The sequence below is a fragment of the Asterias amurensis genome, chromosome 20 (genome assembly GCF_032118995.1).
Source record: "Asterias amurensis chromosome 20, ASM3211899v1".
Lineage (NCBI taxonomy): Eukaryota > Metazoa > Echinodermata > Asteroidea > Forcipulatida > Asteriidae > Asterias > Asterias amurensis.
This window is the reverse complement of record NC_092667.1, coordinates 13,112,690-13,139,624: the sequence shown is the minus strand read 5'-3', so window position 1 is coordinate 13,139,624 and position 26,935 is coordinate 13,112,690. Positions and strand designations below refer to the sequence as shown.

Genomic DNA, 26,935 nt, shown 5'->3' with positions numbered 1-26,935 from the left:
TAGTCTAAAATTTAGAAGAGTAGGCCTACCGTATAAAGGATCTACCAAGGCGCGTCACTTTTTATAGTTGAGCAAGCATATTATGACGATGGATTTGACCTCTTCGGTTACCCGCCCATGTTCCAATAACGTCTTCATGGGTGACGTAAGGCTAAATTGCTGGCTCAATTTATAACAAAAACGGTGTAATAAGAGGCGGTAAAACAAAGCGCAGAATGCAATTCATATAAAGAAATACTTCTTTATAACAAAACACGGTGTAATAAGAGGCGGTCAAACAAAACGCAGAATGCAATTCGTATAAAGAAATACTCCTTTATAACAAAAACGGTGTAATAAGAGGCGGTAAAACAAAGCGCAGAATGCAATTCATATAAAGAATGTACATTGTACATACATGCGCAAGCCTGGGCCTCTTATAACGCATGTACCGTAGGCTCATGCACTTATATTGCAGCCTACATCGTACACTGACTTGTGACAACATTGCCGTTATGTGACCCTATTGACTATGGATTTGCAAGGGATGAAAAGAATGTTAAATATGTAATCGAGGTCAGTTGCGTGATCACTGTCAGTTCTTTCATTATTCTCTTGCAACTTCGATGATCAATCGAGTCCAATTATTCACAGATTTGAAATTTTATGCAAGTGAGAATACTGGTCTTTGACAATTACCAAAGGTGACCAATGCCTTTAAACTTTTTTTTTTCTGGCAACACAGTAGAGGTCTATTTTGGTCTACATTTAATTTCAAGTCAACAGTATTATGACAAAGAAAAATAAAGATGCAGACAGGTTTCTCAACAAAAAGTTCACGTCATACCAATCCATAATTTGCTTTTATTTCACAAAATACATTGTGTTATTAAATAAATAAGAAGTTTTCAATTATACACATGTATATATTATTATATGTACATGTATAGGCCTACGGCCATACTATGCAGGCCATCACCAAACTGTTGGCAAGTATTATAAAACCAAACAGGTTTCAAGCATTTTGTTGAATATTCCCCCAAATTATTGAAGATAAAATCTTGAAGGAGCAAATGAGCCTTACTATTAACAAAAAAAGAGACTGTTATGTCTGCTGCTACGCCGGCGTCTCAAAAGGTCTCCTAAAAGAATCTCCAATAAGTCACACTTCCAGGGGTTACGGTCGAGCAAACCATTCTGGGAAAGAAAAATAATTGCAAGGCAAGATCGTACACCACTGGGACGGAGGTTGAGCCAACTCCCATTACTCCCACGAAAGCGCTCCTTGGTGAGAGAGAGAGTGCCCTCTTGTGCCGATATTAATAACAGGAGAGTCTTGAATTAAGACTAGTTCATGTGATCAAATCAAGGCTGGACGGAGGGAAAAATGGTCAGGCAGCTCTTTGGTATTGTGAACAATAGTATGCACTGACCAATATTGCACGTGTGGTACCAAACACAATGGTTGAACATAGGGTTGGGCGAGATTGGTCATTCGAATCATATTCATATAGAGTCACAATAATCATTCTTGTAGTTTATATAATAAATAAATATCAGTTTGTTAAATTTATAATGTATATTATTCTTAGTTGGGTAGTAAAAAGAGCATTTTCAGTCGGGTAGTATCCGCGAAAGAATCATCAAGTTGCATTCTTTAATTATTAAAGATAATGACCAATGAGGTTTAAAAAACCTTGTCATTGGTCATTATCAACTGGTCATTCATCCCGACATGTCCGAAATAATGATTGTTGGCCCTGGCTATGGTTGGAACGTGAAGCAGTTTGATTCCTCAACAGTGTGGTCGCAGCCGCTGGGCCTAGCCCTAACCATAGCCGAATGTTTTCTCAAAATGAGTATTCTCAATTGGGTAGCAATTCCTTAAGTGTCTTTACAGCCGCTGGGCCTAGCCCTAGCCATTGTGGGCGTGTCGATTAGCTTCCCCGGGCCGGCCCCGGTCTTGACGTCATTCCAGGGGCTCACCCAAGTGCCCTGGTTGTGGAGTGGGTCACTTGGGGCTAGCCCCAGGTGCATGACGTGACCATGCGATAGCGAGTGATCGTTCGATTAGCCAGGGGCTCACCCAGATGAGCACCACCGTGGGGTAGACACAGCCTAATCAAACGCACCTAGTGTATTGGATGCAGCTTCTCAGATGAATATTCTCAATTGGGTAGCCATCGCTACCTGGGATCATAGTTGACCTCACCCTCTCCATATCCTCTATACAACATCGATGGACCAATGGACTTCAGCCCATGTATATCACTCGGTACATGCATAGTGAGGCAATTCCTGACTACAGTGACCACACCGTGGAGATACAAGGAGAGAGGCATCGTTCCGACTACTGACCATTTGTCTGTGCTTGGGTCGTAACATTCGATCGAGTCCCATTTACATTTGGACGAATCAGTCTGTAGATTGTCCCCACCTGCCACATAAATCTTCCCTGAAAAAAGAAAAACGGAAATATTGTGAGAAAGGAGATGGCCCTTTTTTTATAGCACATGTATCCATTAATAAGGTACTCAAGGCACTTCAATCAATCAATCAATCGATCGATAGAACATTATTTCCACATCTAAACATAGAGGCATCATCCTAAAAGCCGAGGCTTGTGATGGATGTGCCTGTCACAACAACACAAAACAAAACAGGGCAAACAGCACTAAATTGAAGAATCAAGAAATATAACTGTTCTCTTAACAGCTCAGCCAAGAGACGTCACATTTACTATTTAGAAAATGTTTCATCTGAAGCAGTGTGAAGCACATTGTTAGTCAGCAAGTCAACAAACTTGCCCCATCCCCCGCCCCACCCCCAAGAGGAAAAAAAGCCTCTCTGTGTTTCTTACCATTTAGGACTGTGGCCCCAGTACACATGTGCGCACCGATCATCGGTGAGACGTTAAAGGCTTTGTCGCATGCAGGGTCGTACACTTGCACCTCCTGGAAGGCCCCACCAAAGATGTAGATCATGTCATTCAATAAAACACTCTTACAACCTGGTATTGGAAACAACACATCAAAGGTTAGAGGTCAAATATTAAAGATCAAAGGTAAGAGGTCAAGAAAGATGGAAGTAAAAGGCACAGCGGAGTGGTAGAAGTGTAGGAGAGCTGAGAAAAGTGGCGATTGAGAGAGAACAGTAGGGCGACCCAGGAGTGCGGCCCAATTACAATTTGAGGATGAGGCGGCCACGTACTCAAGTCTTTGCTGAATGACGATAAATTGTTATAATTGACTTTACCTTTTCGTACGACTTGTAGAGTATCGATAACACTCCATGTCTGAGACTGCGAATCGTAACACTGTATACCGTTGAATACGTTATCGTCTGATGTGATCCCACCAATCACATACAGCCTCTCATTAAATGCAGTGACGGCTGGGAATGCAACGGGCGCTATCATTGGTTGGATACAGGTCCATGTTTTCGTTTCGGGGCAGTAGGTTTCTACGCTGGCGAGTTTGGTTATTCCGTCGTAACCGCCGATGACGTAGATCTGCCCACACAGGACAGCCGAACAATGCTGATACCTGTTAAAATTACAAGAAAAAAAGGGTTTACTGTTGGAGTGTTTTTTGTTTGAAGTACATACCACTATTTGTAACAAAAGATTTTATGAAGTCTAATCACTAAAATGTAATGTATAGAGGATAAAAGGAAAAAATACGTTTGATTTTTGGAGCCATTTGATTAAAACAATCAAATGGCTCCAAAAATCCTTTTATCCTCTATACATTACATTTTAGTGATTAGACTTCATAAAATCTTTTGTTTCTATGTTAAGGTAAATGTCTACAAAAAAACTAACCTGTGAAAATTGCATTTCAAAATGCCAGTCAAGTTTTTTAAAATTCGCCAAAAATCCAGAGCGAATATATCCGCGCTGCAAGAATAAACCCTAATAGGAATACACAATATGAGAAACATTCCTGCTAAAGAAACACTTCTCAGATTAAACTTTTTACATCTAAACACATTACTTCAAAGTGATATAACTCCCCAAATGTTTTATACTATTGAAAGCTGCAGTAGGCTTCTTACCAAAAGTTTTGATTGGCCTTAAAGGCAGTGGACACTATTAGTAATTGTCAAAGACAAGCCTTCACAGTTGGTGTATCTCAACATATGCATAAAATAACAAACCTGTGAAAATTTGAGCTCAATCGGTCATCGAACTTGCGAGATAATAATGAAAGAAAAAACCACCCTTGTCACACAAAGTTGTGTGCAATTAGATGGTTGATTTCGAGACCTCAAGTTCTAAATCTGAGTTCTCGAAATCAAATTCATGGAAAAATTACTTCTTTTCTCGAAAACTATGGCACTTCAGAGGGAGCCGTTTCTCACAATGTTTAATACCATCAAGCTCTCCCCATTACTCGTCACCTAGAAAGGTTTTATGCTAATAATTATTTTGAGTAGTTACCAGTTGTGTCCACTGCCTTTAATTTTGGATGACCAAACAGATCTCTTTCATAAACTTTTCCGAAGAAGGCAGCCACATACCTCGCAATGTTTAATCCTTTTTGCGGTTCCCACGTATCCATTTCAGTGAGGTACCTCCAGACACAGGCAGTTGCTCCTAAATGTCTCTCTCCGTCAAAGCCACCAGTTAAAAAAATATCGTTCTTAAAGCGTACAATGTCGTACATGACTTTGTTACGCAGCGTGTACGGGAGTGGCGCCAGTGTGCTCCAATGGCGCAACTGAAGGTGAGGATCGCAGCAGTATGTCTGAGTATTACTGTAAAAATAGAAACAATAGGGTTTTTCATTTTATTATTACAAACAAAATGCAAGGGAGTTTGCCGAGATCTCTTGATGGGAAGATTATCTAAACAAACAACCTGGATGATTGATGTATGACTTCATAACACACAACTGAAGATTGCAACATCATACCTCTTACTAAGTTCAGGTGAGCCAGGGTGTCTGTTTCGTACGCCCCCAACAACGACAAGCACCTCCACATAGTTTGTTGACCTCCGCGGACACCTCCATTCCATCGGAGGGGAGGTCACTTTATCCTCTTTGCAATCAAGAGCTAATCCAAACAGTTCTTTACATCCAGTCAAGTTCTCCACAGACTTACTCACTTGTTCTAGACACTCGTGTCCGATGAATGGTAATCGAACATGTTTGACTAACGAGAGAAAACATTCTTGCTTAGCGTCTCGATCTTCCCCCGTCGTTAGCCATTCCAAGAGAGCGTGAAGGAGTTCAGTCTCACTTCTCAAGTTCAAGTTCTCATGGGCTGCATACTGGTATAACAAGTGAGAACTGGCCCTAAGAAATGCCTCCGTCTTAGAAACTTCTGGGAATTTGTGGACTACGAATCTGCAAGCTGCTTCGGCGAGTTCCACGCAGCCCTGGGATTCGGCGAAGCAGTGCATCTCAATGCAGTTGTCTACATCCAGCTGTCGTATGAGAAAGTTACTGCAGGCATAGACCAGACATTTGATGAGGAAGAAATTGGCTGTTGCTAGAAGCTCCTGAACATTTGCTGTTGTTATCCGTACCTGTACACAATACAAAATATCACTATCAAAATCTTTCTCAACTCCCCGGGGGAGTATACAACCCTGAGCTGCAGTGGACGCTCCGAGGGCTTTTGAAACAAAATTTCAACCTCTACCCTCGCAGGGTACCCATTTATACCCCTAGGTGAAGAGAAGCAGTTATAGTAAAGTATCTTGCTCAAGAACATAAATGTCATGATCGGGATTTGAACCCACACCCTAAAGACTTAACCACCAGAACTTGAACTTGATGCTATAGACCACTCGGCCATGACACTCTAAATGCATCCTAGCTTTACCTGTGATGTATAAACGTAATCCACAATCAGTTGAAGCATCTCAGAGTTGACATCTTTAAGAGTGACTCTCTGCTGACTCTTCTCCTCCAGATTTCCGGTAAACATTGCCTTGAAGTATGGACTACTTGCCGCTAAGACAACTCTAAAAATGACATTCAATTACAGAACTGTTACATGTTTGGTCATTACTCTTATAGGTTGCAGTACCCGCTGCTAAAACATAGGATTAGAACTGCCTCTAGCTACCGGGCAATCTCGGTGGTCTAGTTGGTATGACACTGCTCTAGAATTGCAAAGGTCGTGGGTTCGAATCCCACCCGAGTAAAATGCCTGTGATTTTTTTTCACAGGACTCGGGAAAGTACTGAGTATACAGTGCTACACACATCGGTGTATATGGGTAAATACCAAACAAAAATGAATACTCTTAAAGGTAATGACAATAAAAATATACTGAGTTAGAATACAGTGCGCCTTTACAAATGCTGTGTTATTATTATTACAGCAGCTTTCGATAAAGTATTTTGAGAATCATTTAACTTTGAAGTGATGTGGTTATGGACAAATATTGAAGTGATGTGGTTATGGACAAATATTGAAGTGATGTGGTTATGGACAAAACAAATTTAGCCCAAACAAATTTAATCTGAGAAGCATTTATGTCAGAGTTGTTTCTCAGATTGTGTATTGCAAATTTACAGATTAATCTTTCTGCTCTAACATTTAGGCCTACCGCTCTGGATTTTCAGCGATATCTAAAAAACGTAACCCCCTTTTGAAAGAAAATGTTCACAGGTAAGTTTTTTTGTATACATTTATAACCAATTGGTTCAAAAAAGCAAAGGTACACATTCCCTTTTAAACTAAATAAAAATAAAATGTACCTATGACATGGTATCTGCTTGTCCTCAGTAACAAGGACAACATCAATCAAGTCCTCGGTCTGTCGCATTTCATTGAAAGAGGAAAGCACAACACCAGGAAGGGCATAGTTCTCGTAGTCACAGAAATCACGTCGTTCTTGGGCGACGTCGTCATCGCTGATGGCTGGCCAGGCTGAGGAAGCCATTTTGAAACTAGTGTATCAGATGCCGCAGAATAAGGCTACAAAAATAAAGAGACATGGTTAAAATGATCAGTTAGTGTTCACCCCATCCACAATAGCGCACCCTGGGAGATACACACATTGCGGGGATGTTTGTGTTTGTGTAGCATGTGAATTTATTAATTTTCTACTCCATCTCAAATTCACAAAGCTGACCTTCAGAAAGATTACCGCCCAAGATTGTACAATTTAGGGATTTTAAAATCAAAGATAAACACCAAGTAAACACATGGGGGGGAGGGGGTGGACACCGGAAGACCCCCCCCCTGCACACTTGGGGAAACCCCCATCAAAAATGATGCACAAATGAAAGGTCCCATCTATTCTAAAGTTAGATACGTACTACCCCCCTCCCCCCCCCACCACCCAAGGATGTTTTTGCCACCACTTCCATGACTTCACTTGCTCTCCAACATGCCCAACCAATGCCTCTCCCCCAAACTGTATGCCACAGAGCAGTTACCATGGTTACCTTACACTATAACTACTCTACCCTACCCATATCACACAACCGGGATAACTTTCCGTATGGCGCCACCACTTTTGCACTCATTTTTACAAAAAAGGATATATCAATCAGGTAAATTAGATACTATATTATTTTATTTCGAATGAAAAAGTGGTGGCGCCATACGGAAACTTTTCCCCCCAGTCATGCCAGTAAACAAACAAATGCCAGCAATAAATTGGTAAAAACTAATTTTATTCTTTGATAGGATACATTGTTTACAAACAAATGCTTGCTCAGTCATCAGTTGCTGAATAGAGCAACTGCACTTGTGATTGTGTACTTACAGTCACTGAGTCAGTCGGTATAGTGCCAGTGGTGCAAAAACAAACAAAAGCTTCATTTATTTACACACCAATGAGTTAGTATTAATTTTACCTACTGTTTTGATGAAACATTCGATCTTGATCCATGGGTTACTGCGCGATGCCTGGTGGGATTCGATTTGACGAGAGTGTGCTAGTAACGAAAGTGTACAAAGCAAGAAAAACGAAAAAATGGCTTCATAAATCGAAGGGAGGTTGTGAGAGAGTGAGCTAGGAGGATCGGTAGGTTGAGCACCAAATCTTGTTTGTGGTCAACAGCCGTCAATTGACGCACTTTTGTTTGCTTGGTCATAGAAGAGCATTCTATTTTGTTTATCGGGCCAAAAAGAGCTATCATTTATCTGCTCCCGATTTCACAATTATTTCATTGAAGCTGGGGTGGATTTCACAAAGAGTTAGCACTAGTGTTACTCGTCCTAACTTAGGACTATCCATGCAATTTGTATATCTCCTGGGACCAGTCCTAAGTTAGGTTTAGTCCTAACTCTTTGTGAAATCGAACTGGTGTACTAAGAACAAAGATGGTTATATATATAGAACTGCTATTTTCACCCAAAATAATAATAAACACAAAATATCCATGCCGGCGCATGCAATTATGTCCTCTGTACGCAAAACTACCGCTGGAGGACATTATTGCATATGCAATTGTGTCCACCCGGACACGATTGCATATGCAAAAGTGTCCGGACGGACAGTTTTGCATGGCGGATCAGACACCAGTTTTTAACAGTCACTGATTTTTCGGAGAATTGACTGACAGTCGTTGACGATCGTCCTTAGAAAGTTAGGTGTAATTACTGTTCAACCTCGTTTGGGATTAGTGTCGAACCAGATGTATAACAGCACAAGTATCGTCAAAATGGGAACGAGGATGATTCATTTTTCGTTTTGGACTCAACTTCGGCGCGGTCCTCCAAGGAGTAAAAGTGGACGTTGCTAAGTACGCTACTTCCTGCAAATTGCAAATGAATGAAAGTGAGATGTCTTAGTTTTTTTTTAGCTTGGAATTTTGTGGCCGTGCCGTCTGCTGGTTGTTGAATAATGACGACAGGTAATTTCTGCTTGCTAACATTAACAGTCCAACGTAACTAACTTAGCAGTAGACCCAGTAACTGGGGCGCTGTACTCCTTTTCAACAATTTTTGACTTTATCTGTCGTACTAGTACGACAGATAAAGTCAAAAATTGTTGAAAAGGAGTACAGCGCCCCAGTTACTGGGTCTAACTTAGCAGCGCTTTCATGTTCAGATGTTACCAGTTACGCCGGGTTTCATTCAGTCGTCAGTCAGGTTCATGAGACCATAGACTGATGATAGAGTAAGGACAAAAATGTCCTTACTTGAGACGGGTTACTTACATGATGATGTAGAGGTAGGCACGGTTCGTTTTTCGGGGAGACTGGCGCCATCTCTAGTTTGAGGGATTGTCTTAATTGTTCCACGTTTGTCAACAAACAAATTCTATACTTTTGCTAGCCTTGAGTCTTGACAATTGGACTTGGAGCCAACGTTTATCACCACTCTCGAGTCTTAGTCTTAATTAATAATAATAATAATATATGGATTATTATGTGCATTTTTTTTAAGTTGCCAGGTAGAGTTGTTCTTAGGGAACTGTCTTGCTTTATTCTACTGCCGTGGAGTAGAAAATCGGAGGTTCGGGAGACTTCTCAGTTCTGAAAAGAACTGTCCTGCTTTATAACTATTACCAGGGCGGATGGTATAGAAATTTGACTGGACTACTACTTTAGCTTATAGGATCGTAATGACTGTACTGCCGCGGAGTCAGTTCGGAATTGGTCTCAACGTTTCGACTAGCTTGCTCTAGTCATCGTCAGGAGACAGTTCCCTAAGAACAACTCTACCTGGCAAGCAGATACACACATGGTGTTACCGCAAACCAAATATACATTGATACCCCACCATGCAATGCCTCAAATCCTATACAGATCATTATTGTACACAAACTTGTGTTGTGTGTTAACTTATACTTTTTTAATTTTATAGTCATCATTGTCTACTTTTTTTATTGTTGTAACAATTATTTTTCTTATTTGTTGAAAGTGATATGTTTTATGAGTTAATAATATTATTATACATGTAGGCAAATATTAATAAATATTAATTAATTTTATAAAAAAAACATTAATCCTTAAATTATAAATTAAAATAGGACCTAATGAGTAAACACCAGGCCTGACCAGGGCCAGGCTATTATTATAATTGTAAGACTAAGTAAATTAAATGCATTTTTCAATTTTGTTGCCAGTACCCGGCTTTGTTTACAGTTTACTATATGAATATGATTTCCCGACGCCAGCAATCATCATCTATCTTTCATCTATGTAATCTTTTTTTTTTTTTTAATAGGAAATCAAAGAAAATCATAATAATGCCTCCCAAAAAACCAGCTGCAAAGGTTGCTGGGAAACCTGCCACCTCAAGAGCGACTCCACAAAAATCTACAACTGCGAAAAAAACAACCACAGTAAAAGGTTGGTGATGGTGGCTATCTTGTGGAAAATAGCCATTGTTGTTTTATTGATTGATTGACAGAATTACCTCTGACCTGACTGACCTAACTCACCGACCTCTGACCAGGCTCATCGACCTGACCAACTTAACTGATGACCTGACTGTAAATGGTTGAACTCTGACCCAGTAACTTTGTGACATAACGCCCAGTGCATGCGCAGGTAGCAACTTGAATATAGTTCATGTTTCCATGTACAGCCACAGGCCTGCTAAATATATGATAATGACAGTTCCCCGAAAGCAGGCAGTTCCCCGAAAGCAGGCAGTCAGTCAGGTCATTCAATCAGAAAGAACCTGTTCTTTCAGCCAACGTTAAAAAGTTACAAACCAAAAACATCTGAAATCGTAGTGTGCACCTCAATCTCTCTAGATTTTATAATCACAAAATACATTTAAAATCACTCGCAAAGAAAATAAAAACATAAAAATTCAAGAATTGAAATAAGACAGCTAAATGTTTCTCAACAGCTGGAGCTAAGGGTCCGGTTAAGTCCACAGGAAAAGCTGCTGCTCCCACTAAGGCAGGAAATAAAGATGCAAAGAAAGGAGGAAATGCTGCTGCCCCGGCCAAACCAAAGCCTCCATCTAAAGAGTCACTGGCTGCTGTTGTAATACAGAAGTGGGTTCGACGATTCTTGGGTAAATGCGCTTTGGTGAGACTGAGGAAAGAGAAGGTGGAGTATGAGGACTTGATGGAGAAGTTAGAACGAGAGGTGAGTCGTAAGCAAATCACAAATCTTTGGTGTTTAAGACATAATCATTTTGACATCTGTGTATCTTATAAATGATAATAATATTTAGTTTTCTATACGGTAGATCTTTTATAGTGCTTTTACTACAGGTGTTGCAAAAGCGCGTATTTTTATTATTTTTTTGTTTGTATTACGAGACCCAGTTTTTGTAGACAATCCAGAGGTCATTGGTTAAAATCTCGCTCTAGTCGGCTTTGTCTTTGTTCAATCTCAATTCTTCAAATCCTTTAGGCTTTTTGTTACCACTGGTAAAATGTATTAATCATTTTGACTTCTTTATCGTCCCTTTAAAGGCTTTTGTTGCCATGGTGAAAAGAGAGCAAGAAATCGCTGAACAGGAACGCTTAAAGGACATGGAAGAGAGGCGCAGAAAGAAACTACAACAGCAGAGAATTAAGCGTTTCTTAGAGGCAGCCTTTGATGGAGAGAATGATGAACTTCTAGTCATTCTTAAAGAGGTCAGTGAACTATTATTTTGTTTATTGTTATTATTCCTTGCCGAGGATACAGGTGTCATGACTGGGATTCGAAACCCACTCTGCGTGAAGCCAGCACAACTTGTGTCTAATACATCGCTCAGCTTGACACTGCAATGACGAAGTTCATTTTGTAAATGTTTTGCATTTTTATTTTCAAATTTGTTTTTACCAACACACCGATTAGTAATAAGCACTGCTTTCACAGTACTTTACTGAGTTCTGTGAAAAGAATCCACAGGCAAATCACTCGGGTGGGATTTGAACCCACAACCTTTGCATCGCTAGAGCAGTCGGTGTTGGGGTATAATGCTTTTGGGTATTTTTTCTACTCCAAAGGTTGACAAAGATGATTCTGAGCAGGGCATTGGTTCGGATCCCATGGGCCTCTCCATCCGAGCCAAACATCAACTAGATATGGTGGATTGTGCTGATGCAAACGGTAACACACCTCTGTCTGAAGCGTCCAGTGGGGGCCATGCGGACACTCTTAAGTTACTGATTGACAGAGGTGCCGATGTGAATGTCCGTGGACAATTTGAACGCACCCCACTCTACAGGTTAGTTTAACCTCTCGGATCTTTCATAGCTCTGCCTAATGCTTAATATGTTTTGCATTGATATCATAGCTCCTTGTTGGTTTCTTACTATTATTATTATTATTCCACTTTGTCCATGGCAGAGCTTCCTTCGCGGGGCACCTCTCAGCAGCTCAGATCCTTCTCCAAAATGGAGCAGATCCTCGCCTCTATGCTGCCGATGGAGCCACACCTGAACAGGTGGCCGCTAACGAGCCACTGACTGTCCTACTCCAGGAGTGGGACATCTCAATGACGGAGACCATGCTGAGCAAGGTGGAGATGCAGAAGGAGAAACGCAAGGAGGAGGAGAGGAAGAGAAGGGAGGTGGAGATGTCCAAGTAAGAAATTATAATAATAAATAATAGTAACTAGTTTTTATATAGCGCTTTTCAAACTTGTAGGGCGTCTCAAAGCGCTTCCAACATTATTACCCCTGGTCACTGGGCATTAAATTCATTCCTTAAACATCTCAGCTCCCTGGTGGGGAGTATGCAGCCTGTGCAATATTAATCATGCGCTACTCGGCTAAATCAATCAATTCCATCTCTGCCCTCACAGGTACCCATTTACCCCTGGGTGGAGAGAAGCAATTATAGTTAAGTGTCTTGCTCAGGGACACAAGTGTCACGACCTGGATTCGAACCCACACTCTGCTGAACAGAAGCACCAGAGCTTGAGTTCGGTGCTCTTATCCGCTCGGCCACGACACCCTATTATGATTCAATTCAGTTCAAACTCACACTTATTTCGATACTTCTTAAACATTTCCAAAGAGTACATAGCCAGAACATAAGTTTAATTGATATTCAAATGCTTTGAAAAAAAGACTGTTGGACTTGGTCCATTAGGGGGTTCCAGTTTCTGGTCAATAAATTACTGGACTCAGAAAGACAATTTCCGATAGACCACTAGATGGCAGAACTTTCACTGGAAAAGAAACGTTTTCTACAAGATCTCAATTTATTTGTATTTGTTTGGTAAGGGGATTCCAGTTTCTGTTCAATTTTTGCAAATAACTCTGTGGTAGTACAGTGGTCCCTGATCTTTTCCCCCTTGTCAAACCCTCCCCTTCAATGGCCTTTTATCCAGCCTTGTGATTGGCAACAGCTCTGGACAGGGAGGCTTGGAGGGAGTTCGCTTCTCGGACCCCCAAGGGACAGCGGACGCCCTAATGGACTTGAGAGAGAGAGAGAGTGATTGACAAATTTTATGCTGAAAGACAAAATAATCATATTTTTTCTTGACACAATTATTATTATTTTTTCCCAGGTTGGAGAACCAATTAGCGGAAGCCCAAAAGGACCATGACACCAGACAACTTCAGCTCAACAAGGCTTACTGTGAGCTCAATAAACGCATCACTGAACATGATAAGTGCATGGCTAAGAATGTTAAGACAGATATAACGTTACAGGTAATTCACTTCTCAAAATGCTTAAAGTTAAAGGTCGTGAAGGTAGGGTCTATTTTCTCATTTTGTCCTTTAACCAGCTCTATGTTGGAAAAAACAAACAGTGTCCCTACCTTTTTCAAAACATTAGTAATTTTTTTGACAAGCAAAATAAAATAGAAAATAGATTTGCAAACTGCTTTAACCAACCAAAAGGACCTATGGTATAGATGCAAACAATAGTTAATGGCAGTTCGACCCCTAGCAGAGTCTTTCTCAAAGAGCAAAAAGAAGTAGTCAAAAGAAGGCTGTTATAGTTAACAAGCCAAGTGCAAAGAATTTCATTTTTTTTCGGGTTCTTCATCAGGTGGTGAAAGATGCTGAAAACGATCTTGAGATGGCGAAGCTGGAGGCAGAGAAAGCGAGAGAGCAGCTCGCTAATGTGAAACTTAAGATCAGAGAGCAACAGAAGACAGCAAAAGGTACAAACACTGACTCGTAACATAATATTCTGTGTAGGGTTTTCTCTGCAAGAGAAGGGTTTGGTTGTCCAAGTTATATATATGCATTATTTTCTCCCACTCTTACTACTGACTACAGTACAATTTGACCCAGAACTCTGTTTGCTCGGGGAGCATTTAAAGTGAGTGATGTATCAATTGTAGACCGATGAAAAAGTGGAGGAGTGTAATAAGAAAGTAACAATTTAAGTCATACATGTTATTTTTATATGTGTTTTGATTCTTTCTTTTTCTTAGGGCTTGATGGAGAAGCAGAAGTTGGTGTAAGAGCGAACATCAAAGAACTTCATGATGTTTTGATGAGGGACGTTGGAGACAAGATTAAAAATGATGGCAGGTGAGTCAAAAGTTGACTATAAACAGACATTACCCAAGTTTTCTTTTTGTAATGGCTTCATTAAGGTACAACTTGCAATGGCGCTCCGCAATTATGAGGATGTGCTGATGATACGTTCATCTAAACCGTTGGTACAATCTTCTTCTACAATCAACAGGTGGCCACTTCTTATAGATCCGTCCGGCCGGGCGTCGACCTTCTTACGTTATCAAGACACAAATTTCATCAATTCTCTGAACCCAAATAACATGGAGCCTGAAGTGATCCGAATGGCAGTGCTGGGTTCTATCAGGTTGGTATAATTGTCCTTTTAATAACACTAATGCTTTTGGGGGTTGAACAAAGACAAAGAATGACAAGGGTGTTTTTTCTTTCATGGAGCTTTCCAATTGAGCTCATATTTTCACAGGTTTGTTATTTTATGCATATTATGTTGAGATACACCAAGTGAGAAGACTGGGCTTTGACAATTACCATTAGTGTCCAGTGTCTTTAATCTTTACTTTTCTGATGATATGGTCTGCTTTGCTCCTAGGTTTGGGAAGCCACTCGTTCTAGACATGCTTGAGGTGGATATGTTTGAGACGTGCTCGGACAGGTTCGATAAAGTCCACAAAGGATTCATGCAAGATATCATGACCAAAGAAATTATCAAGAATGAAAAGTAAGCATCCTGTCTATTTATTCCTAATCATGTATCTTCCTTGAATGAGTTGAGTTCTTTCCCACTCTAACTATATTCAGAATTTATTTTTCTGTTGTCATCTCATTGTTATTTTCATTTTATTTTTCGTAAACAAAACTATTGTCTATTGCTTTTAAATGTTTACTTGTTCCTATTAAAATATATAAATATATGAATAATAAGTCTTTTACTGAACGTTTACGTTTTTATTATAAATCTGTCTACAATTCAGCCCGTCGGCTGCGACGAGCAGGTTTTAATAGACCAGTAATAGTAATAATTGTTATTTTCTTTGTGGTTTTTAGATATGCGTACCTGATCAAAGATTCTGACGGACCGCAGTATAGGAAAAACAGCTTCATTGACTCACGCACTGAGCATTTCCTATTTGTCATTGTGACTAAAATAGAACCATCAGATTACCTGCTAGAAAATATGTATCCAATCAGGGTTGTTGTTGGATGAGATCTCTCATGTGAAACATGCAACAGAGAATTTGATTGGCCGATCACCTCAACCGGCTTTGTTGTGAGTATGTGAAATTGGTAAACACAAGGGATAGTTTTAACTATTTTAACTTTTAATAAGTAGTAGACATTGGAGTCCATGTTTTAAATCTCTCATGTGGGAGTATTGGCTCTGAAAAGAGCGGTGTGGTCTCAAAGTTTTGAACAGTACACCCTGCTTATCTTCAGGAGAAAGCTTCTTTCGATCGCCTTTGGAGATACATGTATTTGCATGTTTTGAGTCCAAGCCTGATCATCATGTTGATCATGATGGTCCAGGTGAGAGATTCACAAAACTCAAGGAAAAACAACTGGACTGAAATATTCGCTGTGATTGTGTGAAGTATTATTAATTCACCTCGCATTATTTTGTTTTTTTAGATGAACCAGCCATTTCATATTTTAAAAGAATCCTCAAGTCTTTTCAGACCTTTTAGGAAATAAAGAGAAGGACAAAATTCATTGCATTTCCCCCCTTACTACATGTACTCGTAGTAACGCTTCTGGGATTGTGCATTCAGAAAACTTGCGGTTTCTAAGATTGGGTTTTTATGTTTTGTTCAGCCTTAAAATGAAATCAGGTTACATCAAACTTTCCCAACAGCTTGTGTGTTCTTCATTGCTTTTCTAATAGATCTCCAGTTGATTTACAGCTTGACATGCCTATAATCAGATAATAGATAATATTTGTATATATGGATATGTTTTTGTACAAAAAACTTTTTTATTCTTGAAAATCCGTCCAATAAAAGGAAGATTAAAAAAATGTGATCTTTACGAGAGGACTTCCGTTGATATATTTTTTTTGAGAATCTTAAACAATCAAACATAATAATGATAAACATTATAACGATGCTTCACACACACATACATGAAGAAAACAAAACGGACAAATACTATTCATTTCAAACAGTTTATTTACAACCCTGGAAATAGATATCATTAACCCTGAACCAAACAAGGCACTTTGGCTAATTTTTGGCATTCTATTCACCATTATTGAAATCTCTGATTACTGAACCACAACAAAAATACAATTTCATTTTGGCATACTGTTCACCTGGAATTTATTTCTTTGACTTGCACAAAAGGATTTGGGTAACACAAAACTTACGTTTGAAGATAATGATAGTAGAAGGCTTCTCTCAAAATATTACTTGGTGAGGTGCTGTAATTTTCAGAAATTAGTAAAACAATGTCACAAATATTTGTTTTACATGCTAAAATAATTTGTGAAAATTATTTGTTGTGACTTGTTTTACTAATTTCTCAAAAACTACAGAACCTCTTCAGCATATAACAGTTTAAGGTAAGTTTTCTACCATCTTCATGATCATAATCTTCAAACTGTGCGAGTTTAATGTAAATCTGTGGACATTGTGTTTTGTATCATACAAAAAGTACCCATCGACTTCAAAAAAGAGGTCTCATTTTTAAATGTTTCACAGGCGCCAAAGAGTCAAGAGAAGTACATGTAAAAATGCAAATTAGATAATTCTGTTCATCTGGTATACAATGTGTATAAAAAATAACTTAATTCTATACAAAATAAACCTGTATGTAGTTTTAAAAATATCACATTGCTCCAAATTACGATAAAGTTCAAATAGAAAGAAAAAAGACTTAAAAAATAAGGCCTTTTTAAATTCAGATTACAGTACATAATGTATATACAAAATCTACACTCAGCCTCAACCAATTACTAAACTGTTAATTAATGCACTTAAACCTTCATTGGCACTCGCAGAAACTATTGCTTACACCATGGTACTGTTTCCAACATTTTATAAATCATGGTATTTTCTTCTATTTTTATAATTTTGTTGGTGAAGACAATCCCTTTCAAATAGATTAAACCATCTGATAATAAGAACTGATTTAGGACCCTTGCGTCTGGGTAGGACAAAGTTCTAACTCGCCCAGCTATGTGGAAGTCACCTGTCGAAGAAATATAATGACTTTAGCCAGAAGTGGCTCTTAGCTCAAGAAGAGGAGATTTATTTCCGATTCCTGTGGGAATTCTGAAAAACGTGGTCGTTAATGGTTTGTTTGAGTTCTTTAAAGAATCAACCAAGGGTAATTTGGCCTTTTTAAAATTTTATTTGGCTAACTGAAGGTATCCAGAGGGAGCTTGGAATGTTTTGAAGTAATTTTTGGCGGAGTACACAAAATTTGTTTACAAACAAACTGTTAAAAACAGTGTTTTATACCCTATACTTCTTACTAGACATACAAGATATAAGAACACACACTTTCCACACATAGTTGTGGGACTTTCTTTTGTTCTATTATTCCCCGTTCCAAAGAATCCCCTTGAAAGGAGACACAGTTTAAAGCCATTGGACCCTTTCGGTACAGAAAAAAAAAGTTCACAGATTTACAAATAACTTACAGGGTTTACAGAAGGTAATGGTGAAAGACTTCTCTTGAAATATTATTCCATGAAATGCTTTACTTTTTGAGAAAACATTAAAACAATATCAATTCTCAATAGCAAGAATTACGGATTTGTTTTAAACACATGTCATGACACGGCAAATCTTGCGGAAACCAAGGGTGGGTTTTCCCGTTATTTTCTCCTGACTCCGATGACAGATTGAGCCTAAATTTCCACAGGATTGTTATTTTATATATAAGTTGTGATACACAAAGTGTGGGACTTGGACATACTGTTTACTGAAAGTGTCCAATGGCTTTAAACAAGAAAAACAGTGTGTGACCTTTGTTCCATTGTATACTAAAAGTCCCCACAACTCGGCCTACCCACAGTACAACAAAAAGTTATCGGGTGTTACCAATGAAGGATCCCAAAGATCGGAAAATTGCTTTTTTCTCGGTGAAAAGGCGCACCATGAAGGACGAAGGTGTGTTAGGCAAGAAGGTTGAGGGTACGATGTTATAGCTTCCAGGATACAGGGTGAAGCGTCTATACACCTGCCTGTAGTTGATGAATGAACCAGATCTACCGACCTCATCGGCTTGTTCCATCTCGTGTCTACTCTGTGGTCTGCTTGGGTCATCGGTCTGTGGAAATTGGAAGTACATTAGGCTAATATGTAATAGGTTGTTATAACTAGCATCACATAGCATCACTGAGCTCAATTTCCCGCCTTAAAATTTTCCGAGACGTCAGTTTCTCGTGTGGTTTATTACTTGAGTTAAAAATACCTGAAATATCTTGAAGCCGATTTGATGTCTCTTTGGAGCGAGATTCTTCTTAGAGCGTCGGTATTCCTGCATGACGGCAATAATGATGGAACATTTCCCTCGCATATTGGAGTCTGATGAATGAGCATCGTCTACAATGAAAGAAAAAGTTATCCAAAAACAATAAACACTTTCTTTGGTTATAATCACATTGGGACTTATTTTAAAAGGGTCAGCTTCTTTCATTTCAATTTATTCTTAATTTTCCTCTTGAGAGTTGTGGAAGAAACTAAATGCCTAAACTTCTGACTGTGCTTTTGTTTGTGATTTTTGTTTATTATTTATATTTTTAACTCACTCAATGCAGGCTTTTCTTTTGCGATTTAAACATAAAATTCCCAGTCTTCAAAATTCTGTAAACCGAAAAAGTCTTTCTCGCCAAACAAAACGTATCTTGCTGATTTGTGTTGCCTTGATATACCCCAAAGTCAACAGTATATTTTCATACATGTACGAACCTTGAATTCAATAATGAAAAACTAGTTCATTTGTTCACATAAATAAATCTGGAATATAAATATATAGGAATCCTCTCCCTCTCTCCCCCCCCCCCCCCCCCCCCCCCCCCGCCCTTCTTTATTCTTCCACCCTGGGCCCAATTTCATAGAGCTGCTTAAGCACAAAATTCTGCTTAAGCAAAATAATCCATGCTTAGTAAAATCAGAATACCGGCCAAGACTCAACTCAATTGTTATGCTAAGTAAACAATAGCCCAATACCAGTCACAAGCACATGGCATGACATTTTGGCCTGTAGAACATGTGTAAAATAAGCGAGCTATTTTCATGCTTAACCAAATTTTTTGCTTAGTTAAGCAGCTCTATGAAAATGGCCCCTGCATGGTGTGACACTTTGCTTACCTGGATGAAGAAGTATGAAACTGAACTGGGGGTTGTTGTAGAACGTATCATGGTTGGTACATCCTCCAGCACTGACGTTCTTGATCCAGTGTCCTCGCATATCAGCAACGCAAAACCCACCACCTGTTCACAAAATAAATCGGATGGATGGTCGTTATTTGTTTTTGGAAGAGTCTTTTCAAACAAATCCCCCCTGAACTATACACCTCGACATTGATTGTCTCAACTCCTAGAAAGGTTAATTCTAGCTCCCGGCTTGTCGAGGCCAAAATGTATAATCCTTGCTGAACCATGTCTTGGCCAAGCGGTCATTGCCAGCCAATGTGTGTATAATATAAGAACCTACTTATTACTGTTGTTATTAGTAATAATTTTGTTTGCATATTGTTTACCTGCTTCATTCATATCTGCTGTTCCATCACCATCAAAGTCAGGTCCCAGTGTACACATTATAACCGAGTTGAACTTCTTGCAAAAATCTTCAAAACACATCCTGTATTATTAGATAAGATAGATAGATAAAATGGTTTATTAAAAAACTGCCCTCGCAGCACAAAGGCTGAACTACAAAAAATTTACATAATTTAAAATTTGAAATTAAATAGAAGGCAAATTGGTAATAAAAAAATAATAATAAATAATAAAATGTGTAATAGTTAAGCTACTCCCCTAATTCCCTAATTATTATAATTATTATGGAATATAAAAAAAAAATGTATCACAGTAGTTAAATAATAATTTTGGTTTTTACCCATACACCGATGTGTGTTAGCACTGTATACTCAGTACTTTCCCCCGAGTCCTGCGAAAAAAATATCACAGGCATATTCCTCGGGTGGGATTCGAACCCACGACCACTGCAATTCTAGAACAGTGTCTTACCAACTAGACTACCGAGGTACATGAATAGAAACATTTGAAAGACATTTGTGGCGTGTCCTGGCCTAGCAGGTTAAGAGCACCGGACTCAAATTCTGGTGTCTGATCAGCATGTGTGGGTTCGAGTCCCAGTCGTGACACCTAGCTGTGTCCTTAAGCAAGAGACTGAGCCAGTGGTCCCGTGTCTTGTGTAATGCACCTAAAAGAACCCAATGCACTTATCAAAAAGAGAAGGGGTTTGCCCTGGTGTTCCTGGTTTGGTTGGCTGCATGTTGCGCCACAGCACCTTGTATATGGTGCTTTGTTAAAAGGAGTAGGTCTCATAATTCAAAGGTAGTCCCACATACCTTGCAGCAAATTATCAAATAAAAACAACTTACCAAAACTCTCCATCATCCTTCTGCTGGGGGTTCAGTTTTTTAGTGTCGGTTTTTGAAATCTTCTTCCACATTGAGGAACTACATGGAAACGGTAAAATATTTGAAGCATGTTAGTATCCAGCTCAAGGTTGAGACTGCTTCTAGAAAGCATGAATACCGGTCTTTTTCTTCAGCTGCGCCACGCATCTGGAACTCTCTACCACTTCATCCTAGATCTCGTCTATGTACCACAAAATTCAAATCTCTTCTCAAAACTTATCTTATGTCACAGGTTTCCAAGGACTAATTTGCTTGTGTTTTTTTTTTTTTACTGCGCCTTGAACACCTGGGTGGATATGTGCGCATAAGAATAACAACTTAGATTAAGTTCAATGCCGAATGGGAGCCCTTTGTATTGCTATGTACAAACTAAATCATCAAATTTCCCGTTTTTGCCATTTGCCAATTCTTTTTTCGTATCAGTCTAAAAGTAGTTGGTTTTATCAGTAGTTTGTGTAGCTTTGTACATTAAATTAACTTGAATAAAATTCCTCCTCCAGGAAAAAATTATATATAAAATATATATATAATTTCACTCCTATTGGTTCATAGAAACTTTGATTGGCTGGTATTTTCCCGCTTCTTTCTGGATCCTTTCCTTAATCCCCTTTCCACCTCTCTATTTCTATTTGTTTGTACTTGTTTTATGCCTCTGAAGAAGGTCCGGATTGGATCGAAAGCTAAGGCCATCTACCCTATTCATTATATAAAATATATATATTATATAAAATACATGAATGTATATTCTACATACTTGTCACTCCAGTCTCCTTGCCATTCCGTAGCATTTCCCCAAGGGTTCCGAACCCTCAAAAGCTTCACCACTTTTTTCTTCTTCTCAAGATAAACAACCTGAGCATCGGTGATCGTGTAAGCGTGACCCGAGACAATCCCAGAGTCATCTGCCGTCACGTTCTTCCAGTTTGGATTCTACAAGTAAACATTTCAAAAAAAAATTCAAATTGTTGGCTCTAAAGGATTGGGGTACTTTTTGTAGAACACAATGTCCACAGATTCACATTAAAACTTCCCTGGTTTGAAGATATTGATGGTTGAAAGCTTGCCTTAAAGGCAGTGGACACTATTGGTAATTGTCAAAGACCAGTCTTCCTACTTGGTGTTTCTCGACATTATGCACAAAATAAAAAACCTGTGAACATATGAACTCAATTGGTCGTCAAAGTTGCAAGATAATACTGAAAGAAAAAAAAAACACCTAGTCACACGAAGTTGTAAGCTTTCAGATGCTTGATTTCGAGACCTCAAAATCTAATTTCGAGGTCTCGAAGTCAAATTCGTGGAAAATTACTTCTTTCTCAAAAACTTTGTTACTTCAGAGTGAGCCGTTTCTCACAATTTTTTTTTACTATCAACAGCTCCCCTTTACTTGTTACAAAGTAAGGTTTTATGCTAATGATTATTTCGAGTAATTACCAATAGTGTCCACTGCCTTTAAAATATTTGTGATGTGATCACTGAAATTGAATGAGCAATTAGAGAAATGAGAAACCTTGCACACACCTTCTGTGAACATGACAGAAAGGCCTGCGTCTTAATTCCCTGGTAGAGCATGCAGTAGAAATCTGGGGAGACGCTTTCCTGAGTGAATAAGAAGACTTCCGACAGTCCTCCCGTTAGATCCACAAAAGCGTCCGCTGCCATCCCGCCAGCAAGACCCAAGTACGTCCCGTTTAACCTGGAAGATACACATTTTTATTATTCTTTTTAAAGGGTCTATAATGTACTTTTTTCTAACACAAAGTCCAGTTTGAAGATAATGATAGTAGAAAGCTTCCTGAATATGTTTCTTACTTTGCATATGCCTTTTCCATCAGTGCGGGCCAAAACTCATTCGTCTCACTCGAAGAAGCAAATCTTAGCTTGTTGTTTCTTGTCGGTAACCTGTCATCGATTACAACGTCGACCCAGCGACCAAATCGCCAAAATCGAAAGTGAATGGCTCCGATGTAGTTTGGCGGACAGAGGGATTGGTACTCTGGGATTATCTTAAAGGGTGAAAGAGAGATTAAGATGTGATATTTGCTTTGGCCCACGTGGCTACAGTTCTCTCATAAATATTCAGTACTGTAAAATTTGCATACGGCTAATGTCAGAGGTCACACCATCACCTGAGTTCCCAGGGATAGTGATTTCAATGTTTGCTCGCAGTATGGCAGCTCCTTTGCAGTGTGTGTATTTATTGTCTGCAACTCCATGAGGAATACACCATTGTAGATGAATGTCATAAATGTGGAGTAAGATGAAAGTCAACCCAAGACTGACGACTGCTCTTAGAGATTATAGGAAAGCAGAGGCCTTTCTCAAACCCTGACTTGGGCTCTTTGGAGCACTACAGTTGCCCAGGGGTTGTTTACTCCCCAGGGAGGAATGTTGTTGAGACGATTGTGAAATGCGATAGAACTTGTTAATTTGATTCTTTACTTTCTTCACCTTTTTAATGAGATCCTTATGTGGGGCAATCCCAGCACATGAAGCCAGGAACCAACAGTCTGCGAGTTCACCTTGGACGACGTCTTCCCGACTCGTTCCGTCAACAAACATCCTGGGCTTCTCACATATTTCCTGATTTTAGAAAAGATGAAAAATTTTTAAAGAAATTTTGTTTTTCATTAATAGGTCAGATGCACATGCCCTCCTGGAATTTCATCTTAGGGAGGGCAAGGCCACTCTCCTTTTACAAAGGGCACTTCTATTGAAAAATCTTAAAGTCTAAGGGGAAACTTTTGAAGGGGCATGAAGGCCAAGACCAGGGGCAACTAGGCCATGGCCTCTGTGTAATTCAAGGTCTGAAATATTGTTATTCAAAATTCTCACGTTATAGACCCTGTCGAGTATGTCAACATTGATGAATACGGGACTTTTTTCCATCAGTTTTATAAAACTGAAGTGCCTAAGGCCTACTGTTCATGAGTGACTAAAAATTGTGTCTTTAAGTGACAAATTCGTTAACGGGTAGGGGAGTATACACATTTGGCTTGCATGATGCATGATGATAGTAAAAGTGGGGGGGAAACTTACAAATGGCCTCTTCCATTCAGTGTTATCATTTTTGTTCTCGTCACGAAAGAGAGAAGAGTTGTCGGCTGGAAAATCTGGATCTTCATATAGCTTGCCGTCTGAAATGCTTTTAAATTTCTTTTTAAACGCTTCATAATCCTAGAATACAAACAGAGATTATGGGATCAGTATTTTCATTTCATTTATTCTGGTTGTGAAGCCAACAAGAACTCTCAGAAAAGCGATCTTATAATCTACACATTTGGTAGCCAAGAACCCAATGGAGAAAGGAAGGAAGTTTCAGATTTAGATGTGGGAGGGAAAACCCCATAAGGTGTACTAGGGAAAACCCACGCAGTAAGGTAGGGACTGAAAATCCAATCCACAATACTGTAGTGCCCCCAGTGGGATTCAAACCGGGGTCCAAGGTGGACACCAAGGAAAGCTACAACTATGTCATTGCCAATGCAACCAACCAAAGCACCAAGATTCATAAAGGCACTGTTTGGGTAACGAGCTATGGAAAGCTGTTGGTAGGCCTATAATAGTAATAGTACATGTATAAAACATCTTCTGTGAGGAATGGCCCCCTCTGAAGTAACAGATTATTTGAGAAAACTATTTGAATTGTATTAAAGACCACAGCTGATGAGGTCTCGCATTCAAGGCATCTCACACAAGGCATCTTGTGCAAACAGGTGGGTTTTTTCTTCCATTATTCTCTCGCAACTTTGATGACCAATTAAGTTCAAATTTTCACTATGCATAGTGAGAATCGGACAGGGCCATAAAAAAAATTGAAAAAGGTTATGACAAATTTTGTACCTCTGTCACTCCAAGAATAAGTGCATGATCCGGGTGTGGTTCCTCTAACTCTTCCACAGGTTCAGGTTCTCCAGAAAGTTCCCCCGTCTTCCAAAGCTCCGCCTCATCTTTATCAATCGACAAAGATGCGTTCCCATTTCCTGCTGGCTGTGATAACGACTTAGAGCTCGGCTCTTTTGACTTTACTTTCTTTCCCGTTGGTTTCGACTTCGGTGAAGTTCTTGATTTTTTTGTTTTAATTGCTGGTTTTGTCGTGGAACTATTTGTCTTGGTTCTCATCCCAGCTGGAAGCGGAGGTGCCGATGTCTCACTCTTAGCTGGTCGAACCAGAGGAGGATTGATGACAGCGATGCCATGATTGTAACTGGCTAACCCTGGTGGCTGGTTCGGATACCAGTAATTCGGACTGGAATTCGAAGAGTAGTAGATTTGTTGCGGTTGGTGGTTCTGCGGTTGATAACCTTGCTGGTAATTATTTCGGTAATTTAACTTGCCGTATCTTCTACCATAGGTATCGTTTTGGGTTTTAAGTGGAGCAGGAGATGATGCACCACATCCCATTGTAGAAGATGGTTTTCCTGACTTCTTTGAGATAGAAGTTTTGAACTCTCAGAAAGTGGAGGTCTCACTTACACAAGCATACCTTCATGGTTGAGATAGGCCTACATCAGGGACCTGTAATAAAATATAAAATGATATGCTAATATCACTTTAACTGTGAATTAATTTGAACTTCATAGTAGGATAGTTCATCCATAATTTACAAAAGATGTACATGAAAATATCCCCTTCCCCTCAACACCACCCCCCCCCCTTTACAGCACAGGTGTTTTCATAGAAAGGGCCTGTACTGTAGCCAACTGACTGTATTGTCATTAATTAGTTGCGATAACGTAACCCTCCTGGTCCGCAGGAGGGTTACGTTATCGCAATGACGTTATATCATGAATGTGAAGTGTCTTTGATGAGAAATACTTCCTTCTCATTATTAAAAATCGGTCATCCGAGTGACGATGTTCCTGAGATTTCGATAATTCAATATTTCTGAATCTGAATTAGGCCTAACCTGCAAGGAATCAAGCCCTAGCTAGGCCTAACATGTTCTAAGCAAGGCTCCGTGATGTGGGTAGCTAGCTGTATCTAGAAACTAAGACTCCCCAGTGAGAGCCTTAAATAGTTTCTACAAGTAGATGGAGCTTTTAATTCAGCCAAGAAAAACTAAGATTCAAGAAGTTTTAATAAAAATCCGCTGCCGGGAATCATGAAATCGACTGATGATCAAACAAATCATAATGTATATTTGTGCCTCCATCGAACTTATGTCGACTTTTATAGAATACAAATAATGCGGAGGTGTCCCCTTTTACAGATCATTGTGTTTACAAATAAAAATTACAATAAATATTCTATATGATACAAATATTAATCAACAAACTGACCGTGCATTTTTCGTTCAACAACGATGTTCAAAGCTCTCCTCCATGAATGAATGATGATGATTCTGCATAGAATTCGTGGAAGTAAACAGCTACCCACATCACTTCTTTTTCATGACATTGGTGTGTCTTGACTCGATCGTCAATCAAAAACGACGTACAGCTCTTGATCTTTCAATAAATTTCAAGGCTCCAATTTCAATATTGATTTTTTTTGCCGTCAATAAACACTCCCACAACACAATAAATTGACACATTGTGTTCTCCCATCGCCTAGCTACAGAAAAGAACGGTATTGATCAGCCCTTGCATTATTCCAACAAAAGAGGGCGGTATGTCAATAATACGGTCCCTATAGTATTAGGGCCCTTTTCGAAACCACGGCTTCGGCTTTGGTTTCGGCTTCAGGTTCCGTCTTCTCGTCTGAAGCGCTGAGTGTGTATACACACAGCACAGGCAACTGTCAAAACAACTGCGGGATCAGGCTAGCCTGAAGCCGATGCCGTCGTTTCGAAAAGGGCTTATCAAAATCTAATTCTGAGGTCTCAAAATCAAATAATTTAGTGGAAAATTACTTCTTTCTCGAAAACTATGTTAATTCTCGAGGGAGCGATTTCTCACCATGTTTTATACTACCAACATCTCTTCTTTGCTTGTTACCAAGTAAGATTTTATGCTAAGAATTATTTTGAGTAAGTACCAATAGTGTCCAGTGCAAAAGAAACACAAAAGAAACACAACTTTCTTATTCAGTGTA

The 26,935-nt window shown here is 39.3% G+C and overlaps 4 protein-coding genes and 1 non-coding gene across 7 annotated transcripts in view; 2 read left to right on the top strand and 3 right to left on the bottom strand.

Moving 5' to 3' along the window:
- Positions 1–824: 824 nt before the first annotated feature.
- LOC139952661 (kelch-like protein 24) lies at positions 825–7,964 on the bottom strand. Of its 2 annotated transcripts, none has more exons than XM_071951864.1 (8): positions 7,802–7,964; positions 6,695–6,914; positions 5,812–5,953; positions 4,896–5,512; positions 4,501–4,737; positions 3,235–3,524; positions 2,840–2,989; positions 825–2,434 (listed from the first exon to the last, which is right to left on the bottom strand). In XM_071951864.1, the coding sequence occupies exons 2-8, from the start codon at positions 6,877–6,879 to the stop codon at positions 2,166–2,168; spliced, it is 1,890 nt and encodes a 629-aa protein (XP_071807965.1). In that variant the 5' UTR covers positions 6,880–6,914; positions 7,802–7,964; the 3' UTR covers positions 825–2,165. The 2 variants fall into 2 exon arrangements, with proteins under 2 accessions (XP_071807965.1, XP_071807966.1); XM_071951865.1 differs by having other exon boundaries at positions 7,806–7,964.
- A 697-nt stretch (positions 7,965–8,661) lies between these two features.
- Positions 8,662–16,269, top strand: LOC139952153 (IQ motif and ankyrin repeat domain-containing protein 1-like). Its single transcript, XM_071951137.1, has 12 exons — positions 8,662–8,803; positions 10,122–10,246; positions 10,755–10,999; positions 11,332–11,496; positions 11,854–12,074; positions 12,197–12,433; positions 13,365–13,509; positions 13,853–13,967; positions 14,244–14,343; positions 14,501–14,635; positions 14,879–15,007; positions 15,334–16,269. The coding sequence occupies exons 2-12, from the start codon at positions 10,144–10,146 to the stop codon at positions 15,491–15,493; spliced, it is 1,755 nt and encodes a 584-aa protein (XP_071807238.1). The 5' UTR covers positions 8,662–8,803; positions 10,122–10,143; the 3' UTR covers positions 15,494–16,269.
- The window catches only part of LOC139952154 (mRNA export factor-like), a 32,357-nt gene continuing 19,832 nt past the window's right edge, over positions 14,411–26,935 (top strand). For both annotated transcript variants that reach the window (XM_071951139.1, XM_071951138.1), the window contains exon 1: positions 14,411–14,421. The gene's annotated coding sequence lies outside the window, so the exon portion shown is untranslated. The remainder of the gene's footprint in view (positions 14,422–26,935) is intronic.
- On the bottom strand, positions 16,448–26,440 carry LOC139952151 (calpain-A-like). The gene is made up of 12 exons (XM_071951136.1): positions 26,182–26,440; positions 24,743–25,417; positions 23,939–24,076; positions 23,351–23,482; positions 22,712–22,905; positions 22,421–22,595; positions 21,654–21,829; positions 20,861–20,938; positions 19,994–20,094; positions 19,602–19,724; positions 18,703–18,833; positions 16,448–18,558 (listed from the first exon to the last, which is right to left on the bottom strand). The coding sequence occupies exons 2-12, from the start codon at positions 25,301–25,303 to the stop codon at positions 18,316–18,318; spliced, it is 2,052 nt and encodes a 683-aa protein (XP_071807237.1). The 5' UTR covers positions 25,304–25,417; positions 26,182–26,440; the 3' UTR covers positions 16,448–18,315.
- On the bottom strand, positions 20,429–20,501 carry Trnas-aga (transfer RNA serine (anticodon AGA)). The gene has a single exon. It is a non-coding gene; the product is annotated as a tRNA-Ser (tRNA).